The following is a 16959-nucleotide window of genomic DNA, read 5'->3' on the forward strand; positions in this document are numbered from 1 at the left end:
GAGGGGTACTGAGGAGTGATTACTAACTGGACAGGGTGTTTCTTTAAGGGTGATGAAATGTCCTACACCCACACAAAATTGAGTGTGATGACAGCTGCATAACTCGTGTACGCAGTAAAAAACACTGACTTGTACACTTCAGATGGCTGACTTGTGTAGAATGTGAATTATATCTCAATAAAGCTGTTAGAACTTCAACAGAGACACAGGAAATATAAAACACAGAGAGAAAACAAAAAAGAACAAGCCCTGGCTGGTGTAGCTCAGTGGATTGAGCACAGGCAAACCAAAGGGTCACTGGTTCGATTCCCAGTCAGGGCACATGCCTGGGTTGCGAGCCAGGCCCCAGTTGGGGGCATGTAAGGGGCAACCACACACTGATGTTTTTGCTCTATTTCTCCCTCCCTTCCCCTCTCTCTAAAAAATAAATACATAAGATCTTTAAAAAGAAAACAAAAAAGAACAAATCAGAAATGAAGAATACACTAACTGAAATGAATACATTATGGGAATTGACAGTAGAGCAGATGAAGCAGAGGATCAAGTAAGAGATTTGGAAGATAAGGAAGTCACTAACACGCAGTCAGAACAGCAAAGAAAAAAAGAATTTAAAAAATGAGGATCGTATAAGAAGCCTCTGGGACAGCTTCAAGCGTGCCAACATTCACATCATGGGGTTGTTGGAAGGAGACAGCAAAAAAATTGAAAACCTATTTGAAAAAAAGTGACAAAACTTCTCTAACTTAGTGAAGGAAATAGACATACAAGTTCAGGAAGCACAGGACCCCAAACAAGATGAACCCAAAGAGGCCTACACGAAGACACATTATAATTAAAATGCCAAAGGTTAAGGACAAACAGAGAATCTTAAAAGCAGCAAGAGAAAAAAAGCCATTTCTCTTACCTATGAGGGAGCTCCCGTAAGACTGTCAGCTGATTTCTCAACAGAAACTCTACAGGCCAGAAGGGACTGGCAAGAATCACTCAAAGTGATGAAAAGCAAGGCCCTACAACCAGGATTACTCTACCCAGCAAAGCTATCATTTAGAGTTAAAAGACAGATAAAGAGCTTCCCAGACAAGAAAAAGCTAAAGGAGTTGATCACCACCAAAACAGTATTATATGAAATGTTGAAGTGTCTTCTTTAGGAAGAGGAAGAAAAAGATAAAAAATACAAACAATAAAATGGCAATAAATACATATGTATCAACAATTGAATCTAAAAAACCAAAATAAATGAACAAGTAGAACAGAAACAGACTCATAGATATGGAGAACATTTTGATGACTGCCAGATGGAAGTGGGGTTTGGGGGGATGGAAAAAAAAAGGTTAAGGGATTAAGTACAAATTGGAAGTTACAAAATAGTCACGAGGATGAAAAGTACAGTACAGGGAATATAGTCAATAATATTCATGTATGGTGTCAGATGGGCGAGAGATTTATTGGCATGATCACTTAGTAAGTTATGTAATGTCTAATCACTGGGGTGTACATCTGAAACTAAGATAATAATGTATGTCTACTATAACTGAAAAATAAAAATGATTTCAACCTTGGCGATCAATGGGGTGACAGATGTCATACCCAGATCACCCTCACATCCATGATTTAAAAAAAATACTAAATTATAGGCATAATTTTTAGAGTAATGAAAATGTTCTAAAATATCTGGTGATGTTTGCTTAACTCAATAAATTTGCTAAAAAGCATTAAATTGTATACTTACAATGGGTACATTTTTTGGTATATAAGTTATACCTCCATAAAGCTGTTTTTTAAAAAGCAACATTTTATAACTGTAAATACACAACATAAACACAAACCAAAAATAAGGTGGTATAAATGTTTCTAAAATCAATGTAAGAAACTTAAAGCAAAAAGTATTACCAGAGATAAAGATGCTCTGTAAGGGCAGAAAGGTCAGCCAGGGCATTGTAACAGTTCTAAATTTCAATGTGCTGAATAAACACCTTCAACACGCATAAAGCAAAAACTGACAGGGCTAAAAAAAAGCCCAGGCAAATTCACAATCATAATTTCTCTCAGAAGTTGATATATGTAGATACAAAATTAGTAAGGATATTGAAAATACACAAAATTGAAGACAAAGGCATAGGTAGGTACACTTTGCCTCCTCGTAACCAAAAGAAAGATAACAACTAATTTAAGAACAAAAAATAACCAGAACTGCCAGAAAAATCAAACTGTATGGAAGTCCGACAACCAGGGAGTTAAAGAAGACACATTCATACAGACTGGTAGGAGGGACTGAGACAGGCAGCCAGGGTGGAGAGGACACCCTGGCAGAGTGGCAGCTGGCAGACCGATGGTCCCACGTTTGCTGATAAGCTGGGACGAACAACTGGGGAAAGAGACAGACTGCACAATTCAGGATTCCAGTACAGGAAGAGCAAGCCTCAAAACCTCTGGCTATAAAAACCTATGGGGCTTGCGGAGGTGGGAGAAACTCCCAGTCTCACACGAGAGTTCATGGGAGAGACCCACAGGGTCCTAGAACATACACAAGCCCACTACCAAGCAGAAGGTTTGTGGGTAGTGGGGGAACTGACTGAAAGCCTGCTGAGACATGAGCAAGTGGCACTGTTCCCTTTGACCAGTCCCCTACATACAGCACCACCACAAAGCAAGGTGGGTTGCTTCGCCCTGGTGAATACCTAAGGCTCCGCCCCTTACTACATAACAAGTGCGCTGAGACAAAGAAATATGGCCAATGAAAAACACAGATCAAAGCTCCAAAAACAACTAAGCAACAAAGAGACATCCAACCTATCAGATGCACAGTTCAAAACTCTGGTAATCAGGATGCTCACAGAAATGGCTGAATATGGTTGCAAAATAGAGGAGGCAGTGAAGGCTATGCAAAGTGAAATAAAAAAATATATACAGGGACCCAACAGTGACGGGAAGGAAACCAGGACTCAAATCAATGATTTGGAGCAGAAGGAAGAAATGAACATTTAACTAGAACAGAATGAAAAAACAAGAATTCATAAAATGAGGAGAGGCTTAGGAATTTCCAGGACAACTTTAAACATTCCAACCTCTAAGTATTAGGGGTGCCAGAAGGAAAAGAGGAAGAACAAGAAATTGAAAATTTATTTGAATAATTAATGAAGGAGAACTTCTCCAATCTGGCCAAGGAAACAGGCTTCCAGGAAGTCCAGGAAGCTCAGAGTCCCAAAGAAGTTGGACCCAAGGAAGCACACACCAAGGTACCTCATAATTACATTACCCAAGATTAAAAATAAGGAGAGAATCTTAAAAGCAGCAAGAGGAGAGGAGACAGTTACCTACAAAGAAGTTCCCATAAGACTATCAGCTGATTTCTCAAAAGAAATCTTGCAGACAAGAAGGGGCTGGAAAAAAGTATTCCAAGTTCTCTATCCAGCAAAACTATCATTTAGAATGGGAGGTCAGATAAAGTGCTTCCCAGGTAAGATAAAGTTAAAGGAGTTCATCATCACCAAGCCCTTATTACATGAAATGTTAAAGGGACTTATCTAAGAAAAAGATGATCAAAACTATGAACACTAAAATGATAACAAACTCACAACTATCAACTGAACCTAAAAAAACAAACTAAGCAACTAGAACAGGAACAGAATCACAGTAATAGATATTACATGGAGGGTTATCAGTGGGGACGAGGAGAGGAGGAATGGGGAAAAAGGTACACAGAATCAGAAGTGTAAATGGTAGGTACAAAATAGACAGGAGGAGGTTAAGAACAGTATAGGAAATGCAGAAGCCAAAGAACTTATACGTACGACTCATGGACATGAACTAAGGTGGGGACATGCTGGTGGGAGGGATGTGCAGGGTGGAGGGGGAGTAAAACAGAGAAAGAAAGAAAAATGGGACAAGTGTAATAGCATAATCAATAAAATATACTTAAAAGAAGAAGATAAACAAAACATAATTGACAATCTACAGCACTACATGTAATAACTGCTCTCTATACATTCTTTCCAAGTACCCAGAGAACATTTACAAAATGGCCAGTCACTAAGCTATAGAGCAAACATCAGCATATTTAAAAGAATCAAAATACAGATTATGTTCTCTGACTACAGTGCAATTAACCCAAAGCTGTAAGAGAAAGATAACTATAAAACCCAATGTTTAGAAATTAAATACACTTTGAAAAAGTGCATGGGACAAAGAATTCTGAGATGAAATTTGAAAACATTCTGAAATGAATGATAGTGAACAGTGCTACATCTCAAAACTTGTGGGGCGCAACTAAAGCCATGACCAATGGCCAGCATAAACCTGATGCCCCAAACCTGCTGAAAGGAAAAATACAGACCATTCTCACTCATGTACATTAAAAAAAAAAACGGATAAAACCTGTGGGTCAAATTTAGCAATCTATAAAAAGGTTGGAAACTTGTATCAGAAATTCAGGTTTGGTTTAACATTTGAAAATTTTACTTAGTGTAACTCATCACATTAACAACAAAGGAGAACAATTATATGAACCTTTTAATCGATGTAGAAAAGCATTTTAATAAAACTCAACATTCATTCATAATGAACTCATAAACTCTGAAAACAAGGGAGCTAATACCGGTACCCACAGAAAACCCTCAGCAAACATCACACTTAATGGAGAACTGCTTCAGGCTTTCCCTGAAGATCAGGAACATACCATTTCAACTCCCTGCATCAGCAGCACAGTTAAGCAAAAAAAAGAAATCGAAGATTCACAGATGACTGTATATATACATAATCCAAAAGAATCTAAAGGTAATGTATTAACAATATAGGAGCAACATGAAAATCCGTCTTTTTAAATTACAGCTACAGTTAGAAAATGCAATTTTCAAACACTATTTACAGTATCATCACAAAATGTCAAAGGCCTAGGTATAAGTCTAACAAAAGTCAGGCAAGATCACTACATAGAAAATTATAAAAAATTATGAAGAGAAATTAAGGAAGACCAAGCCACAGAAAAAGAGAAGAGGAACAGGGAAAGCGGCAGGGAGAGGGGAAGAAAGATAAATGTCCCGCATTCACTGCATACTGAACGCAATCTCAATCAAAATTTTGTTGTCAAACTGTGAAGGCTCATTCTAAAATGTGTGCGGAAATGGCAAAGGGCAAGAAAAACCAAGGAATCTTGAAGATATTAAGTAGGAAAAGCTCCTCCTATTCAATATACCATATTTTTCAGACTATAAGACACACTCCCCCCAAATTTGGGGGGCGGGGAAGGGGGTTCGACTAATAGTCCGAATGTAGCTTACCTGGCTCACTGTGGGTGGGGGGCAATGGCCTGTTACTTATGTTATTAAATATTTTACCACATTTTTTGCTTCAAAACTTTTTTCCTATTTTCCTCCTCTAAAACCTAGGTGCGTCTTATGGTCTAGTGCATCTTACAGTCCAAAAACTTCGGTACTATAGACAAAAGAAACACATAAGAAGTCACAGAAAATAAGACAATGTATCAGCACAAGGATAGACACACAGGGGATCAGAAAAGACACAAAACAGAGAAAGGGGGCACTAAAAAGTGAGGGGGGATGAAAGAGACTTTTCAATAAATAACCTGGGGCCAGACTGGGTATCTATACGGAAAAGCTTATACCATACCCCAAAATCAGTCCCAAGTCAGTGTATATTTAAATATAAAAGATGAAACAATAATGCTTCTAAAAGATAAAGAGAATATCTTCATGCCCTCAAACGAGGCCAAGATTTTTTTTAATACAAAATGGACTAACATAAGGAAAATAGCAATACCATAAGTAGTATTAAAATTAAGCACTTCTGTTCATCAAAAGATCTTTCTAGAGACTGAAAAGGTAAGCCACCAAATGAGAGAAAATATCTGCAAAACTATAAAAAAATGAAAAAAATTCAAATCAATAAAACAGAAAAATGTGCAAAAGATTTAAACAGGCAACCCACCAAACAGGGTGTCCCAATGGCCAATAAACATCTGAAAAGGTGATCAACTTTATTAGCCATCAGGGAAACACAAATTAAGATCACGAGACCAGTGCACAAATATGACAACAGTTCAAGTGAAAAGACTGGCAATACTGTGGGCTGGCAAGAACTCGGAACAACAGGAACTCACACACTACTGGCAGGAGTGTAAATTAGCATAAGCACTAGGAAAACTGTTCTGTAATGGCTACTGATGCTGAACCTGTATCCTATAACCCAACAATTCTAGGTATATACCCAACAGAAACTGTGCATATACAAATCTAGAGACATATACAAGATGTTCCTTTAGGCATCGTTTACAACAGCCCCAAACTGGAAAACTCCCAAACATTCATCTGAAGTAGAATAAATTAGTTGTGGTTTGTTAGTACAGAAAATGAACTAGTTTCAACATTATCATGGATGATCCTAACAATGTTGACTAAAAGAAGGCCAGCTCTGTATATACTGCTTGATTTTATTTATATGGAGCATAAAACTGACACAACTGAATGCACTGTGAGAAGTCAAACTAGAAATTCCATTTGGAGTAGAGCAAGAAGAGAATGGCCGGCAGGTGGCACAAGAGATGACCTGGCGGGTGCAACATAGTTGGTTATTTTGTTATTGTGCAGAGTTGTATACTCATTTTTGTGCATTTTTATTGGTATATTTCCACACAAAAGTACTTTAATTCCTTGAACAAAACAATCTGTATGTGTTGATTATGCAAGGATCTCTAAGATACATTTTAAGTTTAAAAAAGCCAGATGCAGAATGGTGTACACAGTATGATAATAACGTAAGGAAAAGAAGATATATACACACATTTGCTTTTCTAGGTTTAGAACGTCTCTGGAGGCCACACAAAAACCCAATAACCACAGCTGCCTCTGGGAGTAGAGCCGGAGGAGCTAGTAGAGGTGGTGGTGGGCTATTTGCAAGGGAGACTTACTTTTCTAACCTGTTTGTACATGTGCATATGTAACTTATTCAAAACACATTACCACCTCTGGTGGGGAGTGAATGACACAAAATGGGCATTAACTATATTGGTCACATCTTAAGTTTGGCAGTTGGTATATGGTTATTATGATAATATTGTATTACTGTAATATTGTTTTTTATAGGACAAATATTTAACAATAAGTTGTTGGTTTTTTTGAAATGTGCAGTGGCACACTGTGGATGCTCAATAAATGTTAAATACCTTCTCTACCCTATTCCCAGTCTATCTAACCTTCTCTCTCACACAAGCATTTCGCTTTCCCCAGTCTTCTAACGGTCGATTACGAGGACTTTCTCAGCGTTGGTCTTCGTGCCAGAAATCTCTCTGCTACTCTGTTCAAATTCTACTCATTCTTCAGAACCAACTCGAAGTCTCACCTATTCCATAAAGTTCTCCAAAGCAATGACAGTAAAACTTCACAAGAGACAAAAAGTCTTTTAAAAATAAGACTCTGAGAGAACATTCTGCACCAATTTTGCAGAGGGGGTTCATGTCAGCTAATAGACATGATATTTTATAGTTGTCATATATTTTAATGTGTCTCCACATTGTGTATTTGGCACAGCGAATGAAGACTCTCATCAATGCGTATGAGAGCTAAACTTCAGAATACATGGGAGAGACAGCTGGAGGGAGAAGTGGTCAGAGAGAAACCCTAAAAAGCTTTTAGGAGTTGAGGGGTGGGGAAACAGGTCATCTACAAAGGCCTGGGAGTTGGAACAGACTCTCCCAAAGTCACGCTGGATAGTTATATACAATGGAATAACACCAGTAAAAATTTTAAATATATTTTGTTGATGCTATTAAGGTTATCCTAATTTTCCCTCTTTGCCCCCTTCTGCCTGGTACTCCCATTCCCTCCAACATTCATCCCGCCCTGCCCCCCCACCTTAGTCCATGTCCATAGGTCATGTATGTAAGTTCTTGGGCTACTCCATTTCCTAGATGTTAACATCTCCATATCTGTTTTGTACCTACCAATTATGCTTCTTAATAACGGCACCTTTTCCCCCATTCTCCCCCTCCCTCCTCCCCACTGATAACCCTCCAAATGATCTCCATATCTATGACTGTTTCTGCTTGACTTGTCTGCTTAGTTTTTTAGATTCAATTGTTGATAGTTGTGAATGGACTGCCATTTTATTTTTCATAGTTTTGATCTTTTTCTTATATAAGTCCCTTTAACTTTCATATAATAATGGCTTGGTGATGATGAACTCCTTTAGTTTCACCTTGTCTGGGAAGCACTGTATCTGCCCTTCCATTCTAAATGATAGCTTCGCCGGATGGAGTAATCTAGGTTATAGGTCCCTGCTTTTCATCACTTTGAATACTTCTTGCCAGTCCCTTCTAGCCTGCAAACTTTCTTTTGAGAAATCAGCTGACAGTCTTATGGGAACTCTTTTGTAGGTAACTATCTTCTTTTCTCTTGCTGCTTTTAAGATTCTTTATCTTCAACCTTTGGCATTTTAATTATGATGTGTCTTGGTATGGTCCCTTCTTCAGGTCCAACTTACTTGCAACTCTGTGCTTTCTGGACTTGTATTTCCACTTCCTTCACCAAATTAGGGAAGTTCTCCTTCAGTATTCGTTCAAATAAGTTTTCAATTTCTTGCTCTTCCTCTTATCCTTCTGGCACCCCTATGATTTGGTTGTTGGTTTGTTTGAAGATGTCCCAAAGGCTCCTTAGTCTATCCTCGTTTTTTCAAATTCTTTTTTCTTCCTACTGTTCCGATTGAACTCTTTTTTCTTAAGTCCCTAAACTTTGATTTGATTCTTGGTTTCATCCCCTCCAATGATACTTCCCTGTAGATTTTTCTTTACTTCACTTAATGTAAACTTCATTTTTGACTGGGTTTTTATGTTGTTGAGGTATCCAGTGAGTTCCTTAAGTATCCTGATAACCAGTGTTTTGAACTCTGCATCTGATAGGTTGCTTATCTCCATTTCATTTAGTTCTTTTCTGGAGTTTTGTTCTGTTCTTTCATTTGGGCCATATTTCTTTGTCTCCTCAATTTGGTAACCTCCCTGTGTTTGTTTCTGTGTATTACGTAAAGTTGCTTTGACTCTGTTAGTAGCGTGGCCTGTTGTAGAAAAGTGAACCTGTAAATTGCACAGGGAGGAGCCTGAGGCAATCGCCAGGGCAGGGCAACCATGTAACGGCTCAGTGGCTCTGTCAAGGAGGGCGCAGAGAAAACAATGCTACTGCCCGGCCTCTGCAGTTCTGCCTGGGAGGAAGCTGTCTCCTACTACCTGCCCTGTTGCCAGTCACTTCAATTTCTTCCTGTGTGCCACTGGTGCCCTTCCAGCTGCTGCCCTGGTACAGAATCCCAGAGGGGGTGGGTCTGCGTAAGTTCTAAGACCCTTGCGAGCCCTTTAAGAGTAGTCTCCTGCAAATCCTGCAGTTTCTTCCACCACCCCAATCTCCACAGGCTTTTACAGCAAGAAGTTACGGGGACTTATCTTCCTGGTGCTGGAACCCTGGGCTGGGTTGTCTGGTCTAGGGCTGGAATCCCTCACTTCTGAGGGGTCTCCCTCCCAATTTTTATCCCCCACATGTGGATGTGGGACCACCTGTTCCACGTCTCCACGCCTCTCTGCATCTCCACCACTCCATACCTCTCAATGTTTCTGGCCCTCCTACCACCCGGAGGAATGTGGCTTCTTTAAATCCCTGACTGTTGGACTTCCATACAGCTCGATTTTCTGATGATTACGGGTGACATCTGTCATGTAGTCTAGTCATAATTTTTGCTGTAGTTGTATGAGGAGGTACCTACTCCTCCACATGTTTACCTGCGCCTCCATCTTGACTGGATGTCTAATCTATCCTTACACAATTTTAAAAACCTCTCAGCAAACTTGGATAAAAGCACTTCCTTATTCTGCCAGAGAGAATCAGAAAGGGGAACTCCAGGATCAGGAGGATGCAGTGGACAGCCCTGAGCCAGAGCGTCTCAAGGCACTTTGGCCACTAAGATAGCCCGTTGTTCTAACTTGTCAGCAGCTTTCTGCACTGCGTCTCTGACAGGAAGTGATCCTCTCCACCATTAAAAACTTAAGGGAAAATAACTTCTAATCTAGAATCTATACCCAACTAAACTAAATATACAAGTATAAGAATAAAAGATCTTAGCCCTGGCTGGTGTAGCTCAGTGGATTGAGCACAGGCCTGTGAACCAGACTATCATGGTTCGATTCCCAGTCAGGGCACGTGCCTGGGTTGCAGGCCAGGTTCCCGGCAAGGGACACACCAGAGGCAACCATACATTGATGTTTCTCTCCCTCTTTCCTTCCCTTCCCCTCTAAAAGATAAATAAATAAAATCTTTTAAAAAAAGAATAAAAGATCTTTTCGGACATACAAACTTTAAAAAAAAATGTTGCCTCCCATGTACTCTTTCTTAGGAAGCTACTAGAAAATGTACTCCCCCCGCCCCAAAGGAAGACAGGATTCAGGAAACAGGATTTAAAACATGAGAAAAATAAAATGCTGTGAATTTGGTGACAGGAAGTCCCAAGAATTCAGCTGTTCAGATCCCTGCAAGTAGCTCAAACTACAGCAGAAAGATGGAAAGTTCTAAGAAGGATGTCCTAAACAAACAAACAAAAAAAGTTTTAGAACTGGGGAATAAATTGTGAGGACACAAAAAGCAAAGTAAATTTCCAAAGATGACTATTCTAATTTTAAAAGCCAGACTCAAAAGGCTACCTGGGTATGGGGATGAGTCCATTTCTATGACAATCTGTAAAAGGACGTAACAGGACAGAAAGCAGATGAGCAACTGCCCAAAGATGGCGTGGGAGAGCGGCTGACTACTATGAGGAAATTTTCCACATCCCAACTGTAGTGGTGGTCACGACTATGTATTTATCAAAATTTATATATAGAACTATACACCAGAAAGAGTTAACTGTACTACTTATTCTTGATTTAAGATACAGGGGAGAATGGGTGGATTTTAACTAAAAGAAAAATTTAAAAAATTATACAACATAAAAATAACCATTGATACTGTATGGCTCTGCTGTAAGCAATCATATCATCATCACTCTCATAATTTAAATAATTAACACCAATGTCCAAAGCTGTAATATAGCTACAACAGGAGAACGATGGGCACAAAACATGACAGGTGGCTATGAATTAAATTCTAATCTACAAGAGGATGAAAATATTAATGTCTGAAATTAAAAAATCAGTGCCCTGGCTGTTGTGTGGCTCAGGTGGTTGGAGTGTCACCCCATAAACTCAAAAGGCTGCAAGTTCAATTCCCAGTCAGGGCACATGCCTGGGTTGCAGGTTTGGTCCCCAGTACAGTGTGTGCGTGGGGGCAACCCACTGATGTTTCTCTCCCTCTCTTCCCCTCTCTATCAGTGAGCATGTCCTCAGGGGAGGTGAAAAAGGGGAGGGGAGGGGAGGAGGAACAGAAATTTAAAAGTCAGTAAACAGCCTTATAAGCATGTTATTAAGAAATACTGGCTCTCCTATTTCCTGGACCCTTCCCTGTAAAAGCAAAAAACAAAACAGAAAAAACCCCAGCTACATCGTGGACAGTGGTTGACTCCGGGGCGGGGGTGGGGGGTGGGGTGGGTGGAACGTGGGGTGAAAAGTGGGGCAGGGCACTGCTGTGTTTTGTTATGAGGCTCATGATACCGAGATCCTCCCAATCACATTCCAGATATCCAACTTCACAAGGAGTTGCTTTTACCACTTCTACGCTGTCTTACAGGCATTGACTCTCCTTTTAAAATTATCATTTGGATTTTGTTTTCCTTGTGAACAGCTGAGTACTGTGATGAAAGAGCCATCATCCAGTCTTCTTCAAAGTGTGAATTGCTGGCAGGTGTTGGACGGGTTTTTCTCTCCCAGTACTTGTGGTTTGACAGTTTATACCAGTGATAATCTCTTACATCATGCTGCCTGGGCTATCGACCTGTTTGGTGAATGTGACGTTTTCCGTTTTCATTGACTTATTTTGTCTTTACCACGCTTTTCTTTTTAAATAATTAAAGGCTGAGTTCCACATACATCAATGTATATCTTGTCTATTAAGTCCTAAGTTTAAGATATCTAATACCTTAAGTATTAAGTGCAAGGAAATAGCTATCGTAAAGGATAATTAATGAAGGTTAAATTCCGTTAGGTTACTCTGATGACAAATGAGAACCATGAATACTTGTGTCAACTTTAATTGGATTTGTTTTGTTTCAATAAAATTAGGAGTGAATTTTACAGCCTGTGATTATGAAAACTTCCTGTTAAGATTCCTTACATTTATACATATGCATTTTAAAGACCTTACTTATTTTTAGAGAGAGGGCAAGAGAGGCAGAAAAACATCCACTGGCTGCCTCTCATATCCCAGGCATTGCCCTGACCGGGAATCAAGCCGGCAACTGCTTAGCAGGATGACGCCCAACCAACTGAGCCACACAAGCCAGGGTAACAGTCACATTTTTTTTCGGGGTAGTTAAGCCTTCTTGGAGATTTTATTTTTTTCATTTAATTATTTTTCAAGTACAGTTTTCTGTCTTTTACTCCCAATATTCACATTTTTAATTTATGAGAATGTATCCCATCCAGGAGTTTTTTTAGTATCAAATTACCCTTGACAGGCAAGGAAAGATTATATTTGACTTAAATCCCTAAGGTAGCACAAATACTAATGCTTATTAAAATAAAGTTAAAACAAGTAGTACCTACTGAAATATTTTTTTAAAGGGTGGAGTCCATTTAAGGGGAAAAAATGAAGTTACACTCAGGAAAACAGTAATTTCGATATGCTAATCATCATCAAGGAAACAAGGACTGGCATTTAGACACCAGAACAAGGACGCCGGGACCCAGGAGTACCTGAAGGAGTATCTCTAGGTGTTGGACGTGACCTGTATTACTCTGCCTTGGAGTCCAGGACTGACCTAGTCTACCCCTTCCCGTCAATTCCCACTGATCATGCAGGGTCTTGTACGTCCATGGTAAGAAACCTGGATTTGATTCCAACTGCAATGGGATAGCCTTGGAGGGCTTTAAGCAAGAGATGTCTAAGATCTGATGTGCTTTGAGGATAAGCATGAACAGACTCTGTAAATGCTAAAGCATCATGCCAGCATATTTTATTACCTGGACAGAGGGCAAATTGAAAGGGAAATGGAAATAAGGCACACTACAATCTAAGTAGGACAGGCCCATTCTAAGCCATGTGGCCAGGAGTCTTTTTCCAGGCTTCTCTTAAGTTCCATTTAGGGAACTGGGCAAGACTTGAGGAAGATCAGGTTTGGTGGAAGAGTACTAAGGTATTTTTGACATATTAAGTTGGAGAGACCCATTAGATATCTAACTGGAGAAGCTGTTTGGATACACCCATCTGGAGTAAACAGGAAGACTCAGGATAGAAATACAGCTTTAGGATCCATCAGAATATAGAGTGTTCATTAAAAACAATATTCACTAAACTTTACAGCATGATCATTGTGTTTCGGATATGATTTGAGGTGCTTTATATGTATTAACTCACTTGTTCCTAACCTTAGGATGTTAGTCCCCATGACTGTCCCTATTTTACAAATGAACAAACTGAGACATAAAGCAATTAAGCAACTTGCCAAGAGACACATAGCAAGCATGCATCCGAGCTGGGACTCAAACCTAGGTAATCTGATTCCAGAATTCTTTAAAGTCACAGGACTATCTGGGAATGCAGACAGAACAGGACTGAGCAGAAGGAAGACTGCGCCCTCATAAACAGCACATATTTCAGTTCAAACAATTTACTGAGACCTGAGTACCTGTCAAGTGCCTGGCGCCACTTCTGCCTCTGCAGATGCTAAGAAAAATAAGACAACGTCCCTCAAGAAGCCCAGTCTAATAGCTACAGCCTGACAGCAACTATTTAATGAATATGTACTATGTGCTGTACACTTTCCAAGCATTTTATACGTATTATTTCACCTATTCCTCCCAACAACACTATCAGGTAGAGGTTATTGCCATTTTAGAAATAAGAAAACTGAGGTTAAATAACATAATGTAGGTCACTCAGCTAGTGGCAGAACCAGGGTTCAATCCAGGTCCATCCCACACATCTGGTCTTTTCCAAGGATTTCCTGTTATATGCTACAACATGGGTGAAACTTGAAGACATTATTCTAAGTGAATGATCCACTTATATGAGGTAACTAAAGTAACCAAATTCATAGAAAGTCGTATAAATGGTGGCTGGTTACCAGAGGCTAGGGGAGAGGGCCAGAAAGGGGAGCTGTTTAATTAATGGGCACCGCATTTCAGATTTGTAAAATGAAAAAATTCTGGAAAGCTGTTTCACAGCAATGTGAATATACTTAACACTGCTGAACTGTACACTTAAAATCATTAAGATGGTAAATTTTACATTATATATTTTTAAGCACAATTAAAAATTTTTCCCCCTGAAATCTGGTCTTTCCCAGTATCCCAAAAGCCATAATGGACATGCTTACTATGCTCCAGAAATACCTGTGAAGAACTAATTTATTCTGCAATGTGAGGGACAGAGGAGGAGGGAGGTGTGGCAAGGAAGACGATATCAAGGAAAGTTACCAAGAAAGGATACATTTGAAAGATAAAGTTCCCTCCCTACTTTATCCTCACTAGAGCTCTATGAATGTGTCTATTTCAACATGGGAAGTAGCTCCTACACCTGTATACAACTACTGATCACCACAACAAACAGCCTAAACCAATATTCCCGCAGCCTCTGGCCAGTGAGCTCCTCCAGGCTCCTCCCATTCCAAGTCCTCCAACATTGAAAACAGTAAGGGTCCAAAATTCCCTCATTCATTATGCTAAAGAACTCCCACTGCTCCCCAACACCCTCAGAACATAAAGGATTATCGAGATGGTGGTTAGGGGCAAATTATCTGACCTTTCTATGCCTTCGTTTTCTCAGCTGGTTTAAGGGGTGAGTGCTGACACCAAATTCAAAAGAAGGATGATCAAGTAAAAACATTGTGTACCTTGCACAATGCTTCAGCCAAAGTACTGCATCTGATCAGTGAAGGTGAGTTAGTTCCCTTTCTGCCTGTCCCTAATACCCAGCTCAGTAAGGTATTTTAGTTTTTTTCCAGGATCTTCTCAAGACAGAGAATGCCAGTGGGGAAAAAGTTACTCATCTATGCGTATCCCAATGTCCAGGAAAATACTACTCACCAGCATCGCTTCTTCATCTGTAAACCTCCAAAGAGACCACCTGATCTTTATTTTATTCTGTTCTTTTAATCACACAATACTGAAATGTTTCAAGATTAACACACATATATAATTATACTGTGAAAAGTCTCACTTCCATTTTCTCCTCCATCTACACAACTGCCACCGCACTCCCACCAATGACTTCATTACTTACTCCTGTGTCCTTCAAAAGTTTCTTTATGCAAAAACTGTCTTTAAATTAAGCTGATGCTTTACAGGTGTATTGACAACGTAAGTTCTGAGAACACCGAGGGGGAAGGGAAGGAGGAAGAAGCCTAGGTTTATTTGTCCTGCTTTACCCTAAAGCAATAGCCTTGTCCATTAAAAAAAAAAACCCAATCATATATTGGGCACGACTAGATACCAAATATAGCATTAATATTACCTGATTACTCTTCTACCCTTACTATGCACCAGAAATGCACATAATGCTTTGCACAATTGTCTCCTTTGACCCTCAAAACACCTTAAGAGATAGGCTACTAATTATTATCTACATTTTACAAATGGGGAAACTAAGGCACAGAAGGGAACTTGCCCAAGCAAGAGAGAGCAGCAAGGCCTGCTCTCCAGAATTCTCACTCTTAACCATGACGCTCTACATTGGCAAACAGATCCAGTCCCTGCACCCGCTGTAGCATAGCCTAATGTGAGGCACTGGCGAGAAAAACGGGTAGACAACAAAGAAATATTTAATTACACACTAAGAAAGTAATGTGAACGAAACAAATTCGGGGCTGTGACTGAGTAACAATGGGGCCCTACGAGGGGAGGGGGTCCAAAAAGGGCCTGAGAAGATGACATATGATTAGCCTAAGAACCGTTTGGGGACTGCAATGATGACCCGCCGCCCAGTTCACATGGGAGAAACTCGAAGTACGCAGAGACTAAAGCAAACTCGCCCAGGGTCCCCCAGACGTGTAGACGTGGCGCAGGGAATGCAGGATCCAGGAGATGGGCCCAGGGCTCCTACACGCCATTAATGCCTGCTGCAGCCCAGCCCCGCTCGGCCCCTAACCAGGGGCCTGTACACGGGCGCTGCCCACCACCCCACCGCGGCTGACAGCGTCCGTGCAGCCCACGGGGTGGTCTCGCGGTGGGCCAAGGGGGGTCGCGCCCACACTGCGGCGGCCCGGAAAGGCCTCTTCCCCGGCCCCCCGCCAGCTCCCGCCTGGTCCGCCCCGCCCCTCCGGGCCGGCTTCGTACCTGCACGGCTCGGACCAGGCCCCGGCCGGTCAGCTGGCCCTGCCGCAGCTGCAGCAGAATGTTAGCGGGCCGCGGCCGGCCGCCCCATCCGCCCCAAGCCGCAACCGTTGCCGCCGCCCATCGCCCTCGGCCGGCCCCAGACCCAGCAGCCGCCGGCGCCGCCGCCATGTCTCCTCGTCCGACAAACAGGAAGCAAGCGGCCCCAGGGCCGCGGAGATTTCTACGGGGCAGCAGATGGTCTCCGCAGCGCCCCCAGCGGACCTTCGGCGGAGGCACAAGCCGCGTGGCAGGGACCGTGTGCGCCGCGAGGGTTGCTGGAAAATGTAGTCTTGGTCTCCAGCAGAGCAGGTGGGATGAGGGCTTTTCTGCACCAGCTGTTTTTCAGGATCCTGGATCCGAGGTCGAGGTCTTGGCGAGATCCCCCAGGTCAAGGTCGAGGCCTGCGTGCGCACTCTCCCATTTCTTGTCTCTTTGGGGAGTTTACAGCCACCTGGCCTGGAAAAGATCCTGGGCTCTAGGCCAGGAACGAAGCCACTGGGTCTAACTCT

General features: G+C 41.2%; 1 protein-coding gene across 2 annotated transcripts in view; it reads right to left on the reverse strand.

Annotated features, from left to right (window-relative positions):
- The window catches only part of TRPC4AP (transient receptor potential cation channel subfamily C member 4 associated protein), a 74549-nt gene extending 57925 nt beyond the window's left edge, over positions 1 to 16624 (reverse strand). The window contains exon 1 of one of the 2 annotated variants that reach the window (XM_037043925.1): positions 16412 to 16624. In XM_037043925.1, the coding sequence (XP_036899820.1) occupies positions 16412 to 16579 (168 nt within the window). In that variant the 5' untranslated portion in view covers positions 16580 to 16624. The remainder of the gene's footprint in view (positions 1 to 16411) is intronic. The other variant, XM_037043924.1, reaches the window with a different exon arrangement.
- Positions 16625 to 16959: the final 335 nt, after the last annotated feature.

Source organism: Sturnira hondurensis, unplaced genomic scaffold (assembly GCF_014824575.4).
Source record: "Sturnira hondurensis isolate 20B ecotype Veracruz unplaced genomic scaffold, ASM1482457v3 Scaffold0004136, whole genome shotgun sequence".
Classification (NCBI taxonomy): Eukaryota; Metazoa; Chordata; class Mammalia; order Chiroptera; family Phyllostomidae; genus Sturnira; species Sturnira hondurensis.